The sequence below is a fragment of the Chelonia mydas genome, chromosome 23 (genome assembly GCF_015237465.2).
Source record: "Chelonia mydas isolate rCheMyd1 chromosome 23, rCheMyd1.pri.v2, whole genome shotgun sequence".
Lineage (NCBI taxonomy): Eukaryota > Metazoa > Chordata > Testudines > Cheloniidae > Chelonia > Chelonia mydas.
In genome coordinates this window covers 4616098-4631190 of record NC_051263.2, presented here as the reverse complement: position 1 = coordinate 4631190, position 15093 = coordinate 4616098, and the positions used below count along the sequence as shown (strand labels likewise).

Here is a 15093-nt window from a genome sequence, read left to right as displayed (position 1 = left end):
TGGTGGCAGATGACAGAACGAGGAGCAATGGTTTCAAGTTGCAGAGGGGGAGGTTTAGGTTGGATATTAGGAAAAACTTTTTCACTAGGAGGGTGGTGAAGCACTAGAATGGGTTACCTAGGGAGGTGGTGGAATCTCCTTCCTTAGAGGTTTTTAAGGTCAGGCTTGACAAAGCCCTGGCTGGGATGATTTAGTTGGGGATTGGTCCTGCTTTGAGCAGGGGGTTGGACTAGATACCTCCTGAGGTCCCTTCCAACCCTGATATTCTATGATTCTCTGAATGTGCCCCAAGGGCGCTGGAGCTTATCTCAGCTCTGTCTGTTTCCTGCTGTCAGCTTGGATGTGTTCCGTGGTGTTGGTGTGGCTGGCTGGGACCCCGAAGGCTGAATCTGGGGTTGGGGTTCCAGCCGCACCTTGACCTTTGCCAAAAGGGTCCGCCTTGCTGCTAGAGATATTGCTGTCTCAGGGGGGTCGGTACGGACTGGAGCTGGTTGTACAGCATTCTGCTACTGGGAAGTGCTGATTCGACCAGAACCTTTGGACAGAATGTGTCGATTGTTGTCAAAAAAAAATTTGCAGGGAATTATCAAAACAAAACCAACCGTCTCTTTTGTTCAGTGTTTGTACAGTGCTTGGCACAACGGGCTCTTGGTCCAGGACTGGGGTTCCTAGGTGCTACCGTAATACACCTAGTAACAATAAAATAATAATTACTCCTCTTTGGAAGCGCGCTATTCTGGTCAATTTGCCTGTGTAGACAATCCCTTAGTCTGTCTGTATATGTGTACGCGGAAGCTGGAGGTGTAGCCGTACCCGGGCTAGCTCTGATCGAGTTAGCGCGCTAAGTATAGCCGTGAGCCCCAAGTACAATCCTTTCTGAAACCCAGGTTAGATTCTCAGGGCAGCTAGTCTCCCCTGCCAGCCACGCCACCGCAGTGACCGTGCTATTTTTAGCACACTAGCTCGATCAGAGCTGGCGCGGGTATGTCTGCTTGAGCTGGGAATTACACTGCTGACGTACTTCTCACTTCCCCATCTGCACTTCCCTGTCTCACAGAGGGGCTGCGAGGGTACCTCCGTGAAAGATGGCGAGGCACTCAGGTATCACAGTAAAGATGGGGAGGCGTCGTTAGGAGCCATACTATGGAGAGGAGGAACGAGCAATTTGTGATGATGAGGATCTTGCATGTACCATACACCAGTGCAAAGTGGGTGGGAGAAACGCCACCTCCCCAGTTTGCATGGGTGCCCGTGGCGGCACAAGGTGCAGGGGGATGGAGAACTGGGCTGATACTATTCAGGAGTGTGTGGAACCTGCGGTCTGGGTCAGCCTGGGAGGTGAAGGGCCAGTGACAGCATCTGGATCCTCACATCCTCCAGATCAGCACATCCCCAATGTTCCTGCCAGTTTGGGGGTGTGCTGATCGGGAGTTCCTGCTTGTGGGGGAAGGAAACCAGCTCAGACCCACTCAGGCTCTGAAATGTTCCTTTTTTAAAGTGTAATTTTGTAATTTCTCATAAATGATCAAAATCCAGATGGGCCCTGCGTGTGCCTAGAGTGTAAAATGTGAAATTAACATACCAAGTTAATTTTATGCACCTCCCCCCATCTCAGGTTATCTAAAGAAGGCACATGAGCTTAGGGTTAGAGAGAGAGCGACTCTGTGGTGTGTGCATGTGGGCAGGGACGGGGGGTGTGGGGGAGGAGGGAAGGGCTGGGAGTCAGGACTCCTGGGTTCTGTCCCTGATTCTGGGAGGAGAGTGGGGACTAGTAGATTAAATCAATGGGCTTACAAGTCAGGAGGACTGCTGCCGGGTTGTTCTGAGCACTGCACTGATTCACTATCAAGAGGGCGATTCACGTCCCACAGCGCCTCAGTTTCCCTGCCTGTAAAACAAGCGCAGTAATCCTGGACCCATTTTTATGAAGTGCTTTGAGATCCCAAGATACACCCGAAACAGTTGGACACTTGCGGGTGCGTGTGGCAGACAAGCCGCCAGGACCAGCAGCCTGGCAGGAGGCGCTGCTCACAGCGGGGTCGGGTGCGACCTGGATTCTTGGTGAGCATCAGGGGCTGGGAGGGTGGCCCAAAGCCAAGAGCAGGGGGAGCTGAGAAGCACTGCGGGGGGGTGAATGTCTCTTCATGGGATACCCTGGCCAAGCTGGGATGTGCCCTGGCGGGGTGGGGGAGGGCAGTGAGTCAACTCAGACCTTTCCATCTGGGGCATCTGGTTTAAGGGGAGGAGGCAAAGAAAAGGCCCTGAGCTGCTTATGGCAGTCCTTGCCCCCTTCTGCCAGCGCTGCGGAGATGGGGCAGCTTCCTCTCAGCTGCTGCCCTAGAGGGGGTGGCTGGGAGGAGGCAGGGGGAGCTGCTGCCGCAGCATTTACATCTGTGTGAGGATGGTGGGGCCGGCCCGGAGCGATACCACGGGGCTGCCCTGGCTCTGCATTGGACGGCCCTGTCCCCCGCTCCAGGGCCGCGGGCTCACTGGCTCACGCAGCGGGTTGGATGTAGAAAATGGTGAGGTGCCCACAGGGAATTCGCACCTCGGCAAGGTGGCTGGGCGGGGCAGAAAAAGAGGGGAGACAGCTCACTACAACCCTCTGTATCCTGAGTGCCCCCTTCCTAGCTCTGGGAGGGGAGTGGGGTCTGGTGGTTAGAGCAGGGGGGACTGGGAGTCAGGACTCCTGGGTTCTATCCCCAGCTCTGGGAGGGGGGTGGGTTCTAGTGGTTAGAGCAGGGGGGGCTGGGAGCCAGGACTCCTGGGTTCTATCCCCAGCCCTGAAGGAGAGTGGGGTCTAGTGGTTAGAGTGGGGGGGGGGGAGAGCCAGGACTGCTGGATTCTGCCACTGACTCACCGTTCAACCTCGAACCCCGGAGCACTCCCAGCAGCAGTGGATAGTGCTTGCGGCCACGCAGCCTTGTTCTGACTCTGTGGATTGTGTGCATGGGGGAGGTGGGCTGTTCAAGCTCTCGTCCCCCTCTTGATCCCTCCCGCAGTTCCCTCCCTCCCATCCGGCTCATGTGCATCTCCCCAGCAGGAGCTGTGGTGTTTGCTGGTGTCCATGCTAGTCACTGTGCATTTGATGTATTACGGTAGCGCTGAGGAGCCCGAGTCACGGACCAGGCCCCCATTTTGCCAGGTGCTGCACATTTGTATTGCTATTAGGTGTATTACAGTAGTGCCTAGGCGCTCCCCTTGTGCAAGGGGCTGTATCTTTTTATTGCTATTAGATGTATTAGGGTAGCGCCTAGGCGCTCCCCTTGTGCAAGGGGCTGTATGTTTTTATTGCTATTAGATGTATTAGGGTAGCGCCTAGGCGCTCCCCTTGTGCAAGGGGCTGTATGTTTTTATTGCTGTTAGGTGTATTAGGGTAGCGCCTAGGCGGTCCCCTTGTGTGAGGGGTTGTATGTTTTTATTGCTGTTAGGTGTATTAGGGTAACGCCTAGGTGGTCCTCTTGTGTGAGGGGTTGTATGTTTTTATTGCTATTAGGTGTATTGGGGTAGCGCCTAGGCGGAGGGGCCGTACAGACACAGAACAGAAAGACGGTCCCGGCCCGAATCCGATCCCTCAGCTCAGGGTTCATTCCCTTGCTGGACCCCCCTTGGTCTCGCCACTGGCAGCCTTTGGGTTGAGGCTGCAGCAGCTGAGCTCGTGTCTCCCTGGGCATCATGGTGCCTTTTTAACCCTTTACCCTCCCTGCCGGCCAGTGGCTCTGAAAGCCCTTTGCAGACACAGAATCGGGCTGAGCTAGAGCAGGGACCCCTTGTGCAAACTGATGTCAGCGGTTCTCTTCGCCGGTGGGGAGGCCTATGCCCCAGCTCCTGAGGTGCGGTTGAGGCCATTAATTATGCGCCCACCCACCCTGAGAGGAGGTGAGCGTTTTTCTCATGGGGGAGAAACTGAGGCACAGAGAGGGCAAGGGTCCTGTCCAGGGCTGGGGTTAGAAACCAGGAGCCCGCATATGCAGCTCTGGGCTTTAACCACAGCCCACGTTCCCGCAAGGGTTGGGGAGGCGGAAAGTCAGCTCTATGATTGTCGAAAGGCTTGGCTACAAGAGGGCAGGTTGGCCCAGTGGTTAAGACTCGAGCCTAGGCGTTGGGAGACTTGCATTCTATTCTCTGCTCTGCCACTGACTTCCTGTGTGACCTTGAGCAAGTCATTTAGGCGTTCCGTGCCTCAGTTTCCCCATCTTTAAAATTGGGATAACAGCCTTGCCATGCCCTGCAGGGCTGTTATGAGGATAAATCCATTAAAGATTATGAGGTGCTCAGATACTGTAGTGATGGGCACCATATAAGTTCCTAGGATATATGGGTAATTTACCAGACACTATAGCTATACTGGTATGACTCCCTGGCACGCCCAGTGCCAGGGCGTGTGTGTACGTCTATACAGGATCTGTGTCTCAGTTATACCAAGTAAGTGGCAGTTGATCAGATTTTTGTTTTTTAAATTAAGCCTTAATGACACCCTTAATGAGTCAGATTCCGTTCGTTTTTTCTGTCCCTGGTACCCTTCCTCTTCTGTGCGTATGCTCAAGCGGCTTGTCAGCTCTCTGGGAGCAAGGCCTGTAACTTCCCCCATGTCCAGGTTACTTCTGGGGGGTGTCTGGCCTTAGCCCCTCTGTATCCCTTATTGTTGTTATGGTGGAGGCCCCAGTGAAAACTGGGAGCCCCTCAGGCCGGATGCTGCCCAGATGCAGAGTGAGAAACAGCCCCTGCCCTGAAGGGCTCACTGTTTACATTGCCAAAAGGTGGGAGGGGAAACTGAGGCAGGGAGCAGGGCTGTGATACTCAACGCCACATAGGGCTAGAACCCAGGTCTCCGGAGTCCCAGCAGAGTGCTCTACCCACTGGGCAATGTTACCTCTCCCCTAGGTATTAAATTGCCCTTTTTCGCTGGGCCCCCCTTTCTGATCCCATACAGAGAGAGCGGCAGGTGGCTGTTGCTACCCACACCCCTGACCTTTCCTGGGGCTGCCATGGCAACGTCACCCTGTAATGCCCCCTTTCCCCCCAGGTTACTCCTGGGTGGGGGCCCGAGGAGGAGGTCAGTGGTGACAAGCACCCACGCTGGGAGTTCCCGTCCGTGGCCCCAGGCTGAGGGATCCCTGGTGTCTGTTGGAAGACTGTGACAGCCAAACATAATCCATCCCGCAAATTCTTAGCGCTGGTAGGGGATGGATTCAGAAGGTCGAGAAAAAAACTCAGGGGTCATCCATTTTGGATCTGGTCTTGACCAACCGGGATGAATTTGTTGGGAAGGCGAAGGTGGTCGGGAACTTGGGAGGAAGTGCTCAGGATCTGATCGAATTCAAGCTCCTACAGCAGGGGTGGCCAAGCTGAGCCTGAGAAGGAGCCAGAATTTACCCGTGTACATTGCCAAAGAGCCACAGTAATATGTCAGCAGCCCCCATCAGCTTCCCCCTCTCTCCCTGCACCTCCTGATCAGCTGGTTCGTGGCCTGCAGGAGGCTCTGGGGTGCAGGGGGAGGAGCGAGGGCACGGCTGGCTCAGGGGAGGGGGCGGGAAGGGGTGCAGTGGGGGCAGGGCCTGTGGCGGAGCCGGGGGCTGAGCAGTGAGCACCCCCTGGCGCATTGGAAATTTGGCGCCAGTAGCTCCAGCCCCGGAGTCGGGGCCTGTACAAGGAGCCGCATCTTAACCTCTGAAGAGCCGCATGGGGCGCCGGAGCCACAGGTTGGCCACCGCTGACCTACAGGAAGGAGGACACGAGAACTGCAAAACAAGGACCCTGGACTTGAGAAAGGTGGATTGCAACTGACTCCGAGAAAAAGCAGGCGAGGTCCCATGGACAGACCAATTGGGAAGAAAAGGAGTCGAAGGGGGTGGCGGTTCCTCAAAGGTGTAATGCCAGGTGCTCAAAATCAAGCTATTCTGACGCAGAGGAAAGATTTAAAAAAAGCCACAGGAGGCCAATGTGGCTGCACAAGGCACGTTTTAGCGATCTAAAAACCCAACGGGATACATTCAGGGAATGGAAGGAGGGGCCCGGCACCGAGGAAGCATACATGGGAATAGCGCGAGCGTATCAGGGCAAAATCAGGAGAGCCCAGGCAAGGAATGAGTTACGGCTGGCAAGGAAGGTTAGAGACAACAGGACGGGGTTCTTCAAATAAGTCAGATGAAAAAGAAAGATCACGGACAGTGTGGGCTCCTGGAGAAGGTGAGCTGGGAACGGAAGATGGTAGGAACGCAGAGCTGCTCAATGCCTACCTCGCCTCAGTCTGTAACACGTGACCGGACGACTAGCGAAGTTACCACAGACGACGAAGGGGACGGGAGGCAGGTCGGGATAAGTAAAGAACACGTCACAGATCTTCTGACCAATCTGAATGAAGTCAAATCAGCAGGGCCGGATGCTCTTCACCCAGGCTACTGCAAGAATTAGCTGAAGAAATCTCGGAGCCACTGGCGATAATACTTACAAACACCTGGGCGACAGGTCCCGGAAGACTGGAGAAGGGCCAGCGTGGAGCCCTTCTTTACAAAGGGGGAGCCGGGGAGCTATAGACCAGTCAGCCTGGCTTCGATACCTGGAAGCTACTGGAGCCAGGTATAAACCATTCCACTGGCGAATGCCTGGAGACTGAAGGGGCGATCACTAGCAGCCAACACGGATTTGCCAAGAACAAATCCTGCCAAACCAGCGTGATTCCCTTCTTTGACAGCATAACTGGTCTGGTGGATGGGGGAATGCGGTGGACATCCTATACCTGGACTTCAGCCAGGCTTTTGACACAGTCCCACGTGACATTCTGATAACTACGCTGGAGAGATGCGGCTCGGCAGAACTACCATTAAGTGGATACGTAACTGGTTAAACAGCTGCAAACAAAGAGTAACTATCAATGGAACGATGTCGGATTGGAGAGAGGTCTCGAGTGAGGCTCCCCAGGGATCTGTTCTGGGTCCGGTGTTGTTTAACATCTTTATTAATGGCCTGGAGGTAGGAAGAGAGAGGAGACTGATCATATTTGCAGGTGACACAAAGCTGGCGGGGCGGGGGGGTGGGGTTGCCAACGCTTTGGAGGACAGAGCGAAGATTCAGAGGGATCTTGATAAATTGGAGAACTGGGCTATAGACAACACAATGAAATTCAACACAGACAAATGGAAGGTGCTTCAGTTAGGGAAGAAAAACCAGATGCACAAATGCAGAATGGGGGGTAACCGGCTTGGCAGCAGCACGGCTGAGAAGGAGCTGGGTGTGGTGGATCCCAGCCCCAACGTGAGTCAGCAATGCGATGCTGTGGCCAAAAAAGCAAATGCAATTTTGGGTTGCATTAATACCTCCTGCAAGTCCTGGGAGGTGACAGTACCGCTCTGCTCGGCGCCGGCTGGGCCTCACCTGGAGACCTGTGTCCGTTGTATAGGAAGGATGTAGAGAAACTGGAAAGGATCCAGAGGCAAGCGACAAAGATGATCAGAGGGTGGAACACAAGCCGCATGAGCAAAGGCTGAAGGAGCTGGGTATGGTTAGCTGGGAAAAGAGGAGAGGAAAGGGGGACACGGTAGTGGTCTTCAGATACTTGGAAAGCTGCCCTAAGAAAGCTGGAGAAAAGTCGTTCTCCCTTCCCACAGAGGGCAGGACAAGGGGCAGTGGGTTCAAACGACAGCCCAGCAGATGCAGATTAAATCTCAGGAAAAACTCCCTCGCTGTACGAGCAGTAGGACAATGGAACGGAGGCCTCGGGGGGTCGTGGAAGCTCCTTCCCTGGCGGTTTTCGAAAGGAGGCTGGAGCCGTCTGTCTTGGGTGGTTTGGACCCAGCAAATCCTGCACCTTGGCAGGGGGTTAGACTAGAGGTCCCTTGCGATCCCTTCTGACCCTGTGGTTGTGAGATTCTATCCTGTTGAGCGCAATTAAAAAAGCGGAGTGGGCAGCATGCATGGGGCAACGCCACCAGCAGGGGGCATGCTGCCGGGCACTCCCATGGGAGCAAAGAACTGGAGAACATAACACCCCCCCCCCCCCACACACACACACGTACACATACTGCTCCCCCCTACTGCAGCAGAGGAAGAACTAGGGGAGAGCTGAGTGATGGTCTAGGATCGCGCACTGGAGTGGGAATTTGGACACCTGGGTTCTCATCCCAGCTCGGCCGCTGATCTTATCCCTTTCCCCCTCTGTGCCCTTTGTGTATTTAGACTGTGAGCCCTTTGGGGCAGGGTCTGTGTCTGGGTGGCGCCCGGCCCGACGGGGGCCCCCGATCTCGGTCGCTGTGCATCTGGGCGGCGCCTGGCCCGGCGGGGCCCCGATCTCGGTCGCTGCGTGTCTGGGCGGCGCCCGGCCCGACGGGGGCCCCGATCTCGGTCACTGCGTGTCTGGGCGGCGCCCGGCCCGACTGGGCCCGATCTCGGTCACTGCGTGTCTGGGCGGCGCCCGGCCCGACGGGGGCCCCGATCTCGGTCACTGCGTGTCTGGGCGGCGCCCGACGCGACGGGGCCCCGATCTCGGTCACTGTGTGTCTGGGCGGCGCCCGGCCCGACGGGGCCCCGATCTCGGTCACTGTGTGTCTGGGCCGCGCCCGGCGCGACGGGGCCCCGATCTCGGTCACTGTGTGTCTGGGCCGCGCCCGGCCCGACGGGGCCCCGATCTCGGTCGCTGCGTGTCTGGGCGGCGCCCGGCCCGACGGGGGCCCCGATCTCGGTCGCTGCGTGTCTGGGCGGCGCCTGGCCCGACGGGGCCCCGATCTCGGTCGCTGCGTGTCTGGGCGGCGCCCGGCCCGACGGGGGCCCCGATCTCGGTCGCTGCGTGTCTGGGCGGCGCCCGGCCCGACGGGGGCCCCGATCTCGGTCGCTGCGTGTCTGGGCGGCGCCCGGCCCGACGGGGCCCCGATCTTGGTCACTGCGTGTCTGGGCGGCGCCCGGCCCGACGGGGGCCCCGATCTCGGTCACTGCGTGTCTGGGCGGCGCCCGACGCGACGGGGCCCCGATCTCGGTCACTGTGTGTCTGGGCGGCGCCCGGCCCGACGGGGCCCCGATCTCGGTCACTGTGTGTCTGGGCCGCGCCCGGCGCGACGGGGCCCCGATCTCGGTCACTGTGTGTCTGGGCCGCGCCCGGCCCGACGGGGCCCCGATCTCGGTCGCTGCGTGTCTGGGCGGCGCCCGGCCCGACGGGGGCCCCGATCTCGGTCGCTGCGTGTCTGGGCGGCGCCTGGCCCGACGGGGCCCCGATCTCGGTCGCTGCGTGTCTGGGCGGCGCCCGGCCCGACGGGGGCCCCGATCTCGGTCGCTGCGTGTCTGGGCGGCGCCCGGCCCGACGGGGGCCCCGATCTCGGTCGCTGCGTGTCTGGGCGGCGCCCGGCCCGACGGGGCCCCGATCTCGGTCACTGCGTGTCTGGGCGGCGCCCGGCCCGACGGGGGCCCCGATCTCGGTCACTGCGTGTCTGGGCGGCGCCCGGCCCGACGGGGCCCCGATCTCGGTTGCTGTGTGTCTGAGCAGCGGCCAGCACAATGGAGCTCTGATTTCAGGTGTTACTGTAATATTAGTAATCTAAGATTATTAACCTCTCTGGCAGCTGTTCCCTGTACGATGCAGACAAATAAGTGAATGTGTTGGTCTGTACCAGCATTGAGAGGTCCCCAGAGTCAAAGATGGGGGTGTTGCTCTGGTCTCACAAAGAGGCGAGAGGTCCAGCGAGCCTGGTGGTCTCTCCCATTTATCCTAAGGAGAGATTGTGCCTGTCTCCATCGCTTATCCTTGAAGGATACCCCTGCAATCTTAGCTTATGCCCTACGCCCTCCCAGCAAGTGATCCACTGTTATCTAGGCCATGTGCCCGTGGGCAGCTCCTGCTCTGGGGACCCAGCCTCTGCTTGAGCAAAGACCACGTCTGCATAGCAGACATCTGTCAGCATGATGAACTGGGATCTCTGACCCACAGTAGTGCCGGTGTCCCCAGCGTAGATGCAGCTATCCTGGCAAAGCAGGAGCACTCTGCCGTGCTGGTGTAGCTATAGCTGGGTTACATGTCTCTGGTGTGTGTTACCAAGTGAGAGACAGTCCCTGCCCCATAAACTTCACAAGGGGTGGCTTATTCTCCCGATACAGGCCTGGGAAACTGAGGCACAGAAAGGGACTTCCCCAGGGTCACTCTGCAGAGCTGGGACTAGAACCCTGGTCTCCCATGTCCCAGGTCTATGCTCTATCCGCTAGGCCATACTGTCTCCCACAGAGATAACCCTAGTCTCTCCTCTTCTTCATCATCCTGTAGCCCTTGGCAACAGCAGATGGGTCTTCAGCAACAGGAGCTTCCTCTGTCTGTATGTTGGCTCCCTGGTGGGGGGAAGAAAACTGACCCTCTCTCGCCTCTTGTTCTTGTAGGAGGCCTGGCCCTTCTCCAGAGGCAGCCGCTCAGAGACTGCCTGAAGTCAGCCGATCTGGAGCACAGTGCCCCGAGTAAAGATGGCAGCCCCGTTCGGCAATGAGGTGAAGTGCGTTAGCGTAGAATGGGACTTCTTGCAAGGACTGTTGGTTAAGAATCAGCCAGTGCCCTGGTAAGATGCTGAAGAGGATGGATTCTTTGCACATACATAGCCCCTTCCACCTGCGTGTCTGGAAACACTGTACAGGCATGGGTTAATAAAGCCAGACAACCCTCCCCTCCCCCGCAGAGATGGTGTTGTCCTTGAGGGAAACTGAGGCCCAATGAGACGTAACTGCCCAATGTCACTCAGCAAGTTAGTGCAGAGCCTGGGACGAGAACCCAGAAGTCCTGGCTCCCAGTCCCCCCCGCCCCCATTAGATTCCACTCCCCTCCCAGAGCTGGGACTAGAACCCAGGAGTTCTGGCTCTCAGTCCTGCCTCCTCTAACCACTAGATCCCACTCCCTTCCCAGAGCTGGGACTAGAACCCAGGAGTCCCTGCTTTCACCACGAAACACCACTTCCCCCGAACTGGGAATAGAACCCAGGAGTCCTGGCTCCCAGCCCCCGCCCCCTGGAGTAACCACTAGATCCCACTCTCCTCCCAGATCTGGGAATAGAACCCAGGAGTCCTGGCCCTCAGTCCCGCCTACTCTAACCGCTAGACCCCACTCTCCTTCCAGAGCTGGAAATAGACCCCAGGGGTCCTGACCTCAAACCCTTCTTGCTCAACTCACTATACGCTTTCCCCCTGAGTTGGCAATGGGACCCTGGAGTCCTGCCTTCTAGCCCCCTGCTGAACCCTTTGCTCTTCCAGCCACTCCCGATGGTGAGGATTTCCCCAGGCCCGCTTGCTGACAGTCTCTCATCCTGGGGTAGCAGGGACCAGCCTCCGAACATCGGGCACCGAACCGAACTGTCGCTCTGCCGGTTTTAAGGGTCTTCTCCCCCACCCCCCAAATCTCTGAAGGGGGAAACCCTGGGGCTGACACATCCCACACAAATGCCGACCCCTCCATTCGGCCACCGGCAGGGCTCCCAGCTGGAGGCTGAGCTGGCCAGCAGCCAAGTGTGTAGAGAGTTTTCCACGGTGTCCGTGGGGAGCCGTCACTGAGGGTTGTGTCCTCACGGGGAGAGGACCCAGAGCTTTCCGTGGTTATTAGCCGTTCTGTGAGTCTAGACTTGACGTTAGACAAACACGTCGCGGCAGCTCCCGGGACGACTCACGGCCAGAATTGCCTCATGGGACACACTGGAAATGTGCCAGCGAGTGCCCCACCCGCTCCTGGGATCCCTCGTCTGATGCCACCAGCCCCACAGCAGGAGCCCCTTCCATTTAGGGATCCCCCCCAGCCAGGCCTGCCAGCTGCAACAGTGCTTGTGTCTAGAGCAGAGGGAACATTTTTCAACAGACTTTTCCTGGAGAAACGCAGCTCTCTGTGCTCCGAAATGATCCATTAATTCGGGGCGCGCTCGGCAAATAGCTTCAGCGGAGGAAAAAAGGCGATTTTATTGCAAAAAATCTTTTGTTTTGACCAAAAAGTTTTAATTGTTTTGAAATTAATTTAACACCTCCCCCCCCAAAAAAATTTTTTTTGTTTTGGATTGACCTGAAATGTTTTGATTGATTTGGAATGAATTTTTAAATAAGTTTTTGGTTCAACACAAAATTTTAAAAAAAAGAAACCATTTGTTTCAGTGGAATCAAACCAGATTTTTAAAAATTTTATTCAATTTTTCGGTTCGGTGCCTGAACTGCAAAACCCATTATTTGCTCAGCTCTGCAGCGGGCTGTGTGGTGGCAGAGATACCCCTGTGGTGACTCTCAGCTAGCTTGTGCTCACGCTACGGGGCTTAAAACAGCAGTGTAGACATTCCCACTCGGCCTGAGTCCAGATTCTGAGACCCACCCCGTTTTCTGGGTTTCAGAGCCCAGGCTCTGGCTCATGCAGGAACATCTACACTGCTATTTGAAGCCCTGAAGCTTGAACCTGAGTCAGTTGTGGGCTTGGAGGCTCAGTGCCATGGGGTTGTTTTTTTGCAGTATAGATGCACCCTTGGTGCTTCAGAGAATACGTTCCCTCTTTGGCTGTGGATGGAAGGGGGGGCCTAATGAGGAGGGCTCCAGGTGACCAAAGTTCAATTCACTGCCCCTTGGGCGGGTTGCTTAGGCTGCCCCGGGCCTCAGTTTCCCCATCTGTAAAAGGGGGATGTCTTTAAAGGGAGGTTGGGAAATCCATGAATCTGGAGGAGTTCAGTGCTGGAGGTACCAGATGCACTATTTTAAAAATTGTGATTTAAAGAAAAAAAAGCGAGGGATATTTTTTTTTAATTTGTTTTGTGGGGCCGGGTTGTCAGGCCGGGGGTCTGGAGTCCATAGAGCAGACGCAGTCTGGGAAGCAGCAGGACCAGCCCACTCTCAGACCCCCTTGCCACGATGTCCTGTCCAGAGCCAGACGTAAGGGTGGATTTCCGCTCCAGTGCCTGGGTGCTAGCAAATGAGAATGAGGGGACTGAGCCTTCGGGGTGCTGGGTCTCTGTTCTCCCCTCTAGTGTCAGACCCTCTGAGCATCCCATGGGCCAGTAAATTCCTCATGTATCCCTTCTGCGCTCCCCAGAGGCCCTGCCGATTTAGCTCCTCTAGCCCTCCGCACACATCCTGGAAGGCACAGCCTCTTTCCCACGTTCTGGCTACTGGGCACCAAGCAGTCTGGGCCCTTCCGAAAAATCAGGGGGGGGAAATTCATTGTGTCTCCACCCACAATGGAAAATGTTCCGAAGCAGCATTGCATTGTGGGGGCAGGCTGGGTAGCTGCACGTGAGGTGGGCGGGGGGGCTTGGGAGGCGGGGGCCCTGTCTGGTGGCTGCGGGGGGACCAGTGTTGCCTGGTTGAGTCGGGAAGATGGTGGGTGGGGAGCAGCCCCCCACCCACAAACCCTCGCACTCTCTAACCCCGGTCTGTGTGTGCTCCCCCTCCCCGCAGTCTGCAGGCCCTGCGGAAGGAGAAGTCCCGCAATGCCGCCCGCTCCCGGCGCGGCAAGGAGAATTTCGAGTTCTACGAGCTGGCCAAGATGCTGCCCCTGCCTGGCGCCATCACCAGCCAGCTGGACAAAGCCTCCATCGTCCGCCTCACCATCAGTTACCTCAAGATGCGCGACTTCGCCAGCCATGGTGAGCCCCCGTGGGGGCTGCGGGCCGAAGGGAGCCCCCCGCCCGGCCCCGCCGGCAAAGGTAAGAGCCAAAAGCCGGGGGGGGAAGCAGAAGAAATCGGGGCTCCCCTCACTGCATCCACCTGCAAGAACCCCCCCTTAGTGGTCAATGCTGGAAAAAAAAAAAACCCATGGATCATGAAGCAAAGAGGGATTATACTCCATTTACTGTCTCGTCTATCTAGGGAGGTATTTACACTGACCCCCCCCATCACCGTGGTATCTGACCCCCACACAACCCCCCGTGGGGCAAGGCAGGGCTGTTGACCTAGCATGACCAACCCTAAAGGTGTGAAAATCACAGCTCGGACCTCAAAATATCATGAGATTAGCCAGCCCCGAGCCCATGAGATTATTAATATTATCTTTCAAAATAATAATGGGGGGTTTCTTGTCTGTCTTTTGTTTAACACCCCCTGCCCATCCCCTGGTGCACCGGTGACCATTACTGGTGCCAGGGCTCACTCTTTTATTAAGCTGATTCTCAGGCCCTGCTGCAGAAGTTCTCCCCTGCACATCTGCCCCTCAATCAGTTGGGCCTCTCCCCGCCCCATCGGCTCTGCCCCATATTTGCAATCAGGGGAGTGAGGTGATTAAGGATCTGGGCCTACGTCGACTCAAGCGAGGCCGTACAAGAAGGAAGAATTGAATTCAGGGCTTGGCTAGCGCCCCAGCTGTGGCCATTCTTCCCCTCGGCTTTCTGCCCCAGAGAGCTTATAAACTAAATAGACAAGACCGGCCACGGCCAGGAGGGGAAACCAGAGGCCCAGGTTTGCCCATAGTCAGACAGCAAGTCCACCGTCGAGCCAGCAATAGAATCCAGATCTCAGTCTGGTGCCCTAGTCGCTGGCTCTGAAATATTACCTTAGAAGAGTCCCTTCATTAGCTGCTAGCAGCAGTAGACTCTTATCCTGCGTGTGGACCAGCCACAGCAAATTTGGCCAGCTCCTGGGGGTTCCTGATGTGTGTCCAGTGAGGGCATTGTGACTCCTCCATTCCCCCCCTACTCTCCCAGCTCTCCCTGCCCTTGTCCTTTCGAAGGGGCATCGGCTGCTCCATTCCGACACATGTGTGCGCTCCCTCATACCCAGAGCGCACAGAAAATAGCATTGATTAGCCACGCAATAAATCACCATTTAAATAATGCAGCTTCCAAGTGTGTAATTAAGCAAATTAACTGCCTTGGAAGAATACAGGCTTCCAGCGATTTCTGATTACTGTCATTACCCGCGGGATAGTTATCAGGCAAATAACATGTGTTCCCTGAAATAGGGATAAACATCTGCCTATTGTTCCAGGGGAGCTGGGGAGACCAGCCCCGTGCTGTCCATCCCTCCCGCACCACCACCCCCGGGACATTCACGCGTAGACGGATTCCGACACACAGCCGGCTTAGTTTGCGTCTCCTTTGGCGCGCGGAGCCAAAATCTGTTGGCAGAGGAATTATGATAATGACGAGCTTGGCAAGAGGATGCCTGAGAACTCGATCT

At 56.6% G+C, this 15093-nt stretch overlaps 1 protein-coding gene across 3 annotated transcripts in view; it reads left to right on the top strand.

The window, feature by feature from the left end:
- The window catches only part of NPAS1 (neuronal PAS domain protein 1), a 99711-nt gene that overhangs the window by 12937 nt on the left and 71681 nt on the right, over positions 1 to 15093 (top strand). For all 3 annotated transcript variants that reach the window (XM_037884659.2, XM_037884658.2, XM_043534544.1), the window contains exons 2-3: positions 10354 to 10526; positions 13378 to 13625. In XM_037884659.2, the coding sequence (XP_037740587.1) occupies positions 10435 to 10526; positions 13378 to 13625 (340 nt within the window). In that variant the 5' untranslated portion in view covers positions 10354 to 10434. The remainder of the gene's footprint in view (positions 1 to 10353; positions 10527 to 13377; positions 13626 to 15093) is intronic.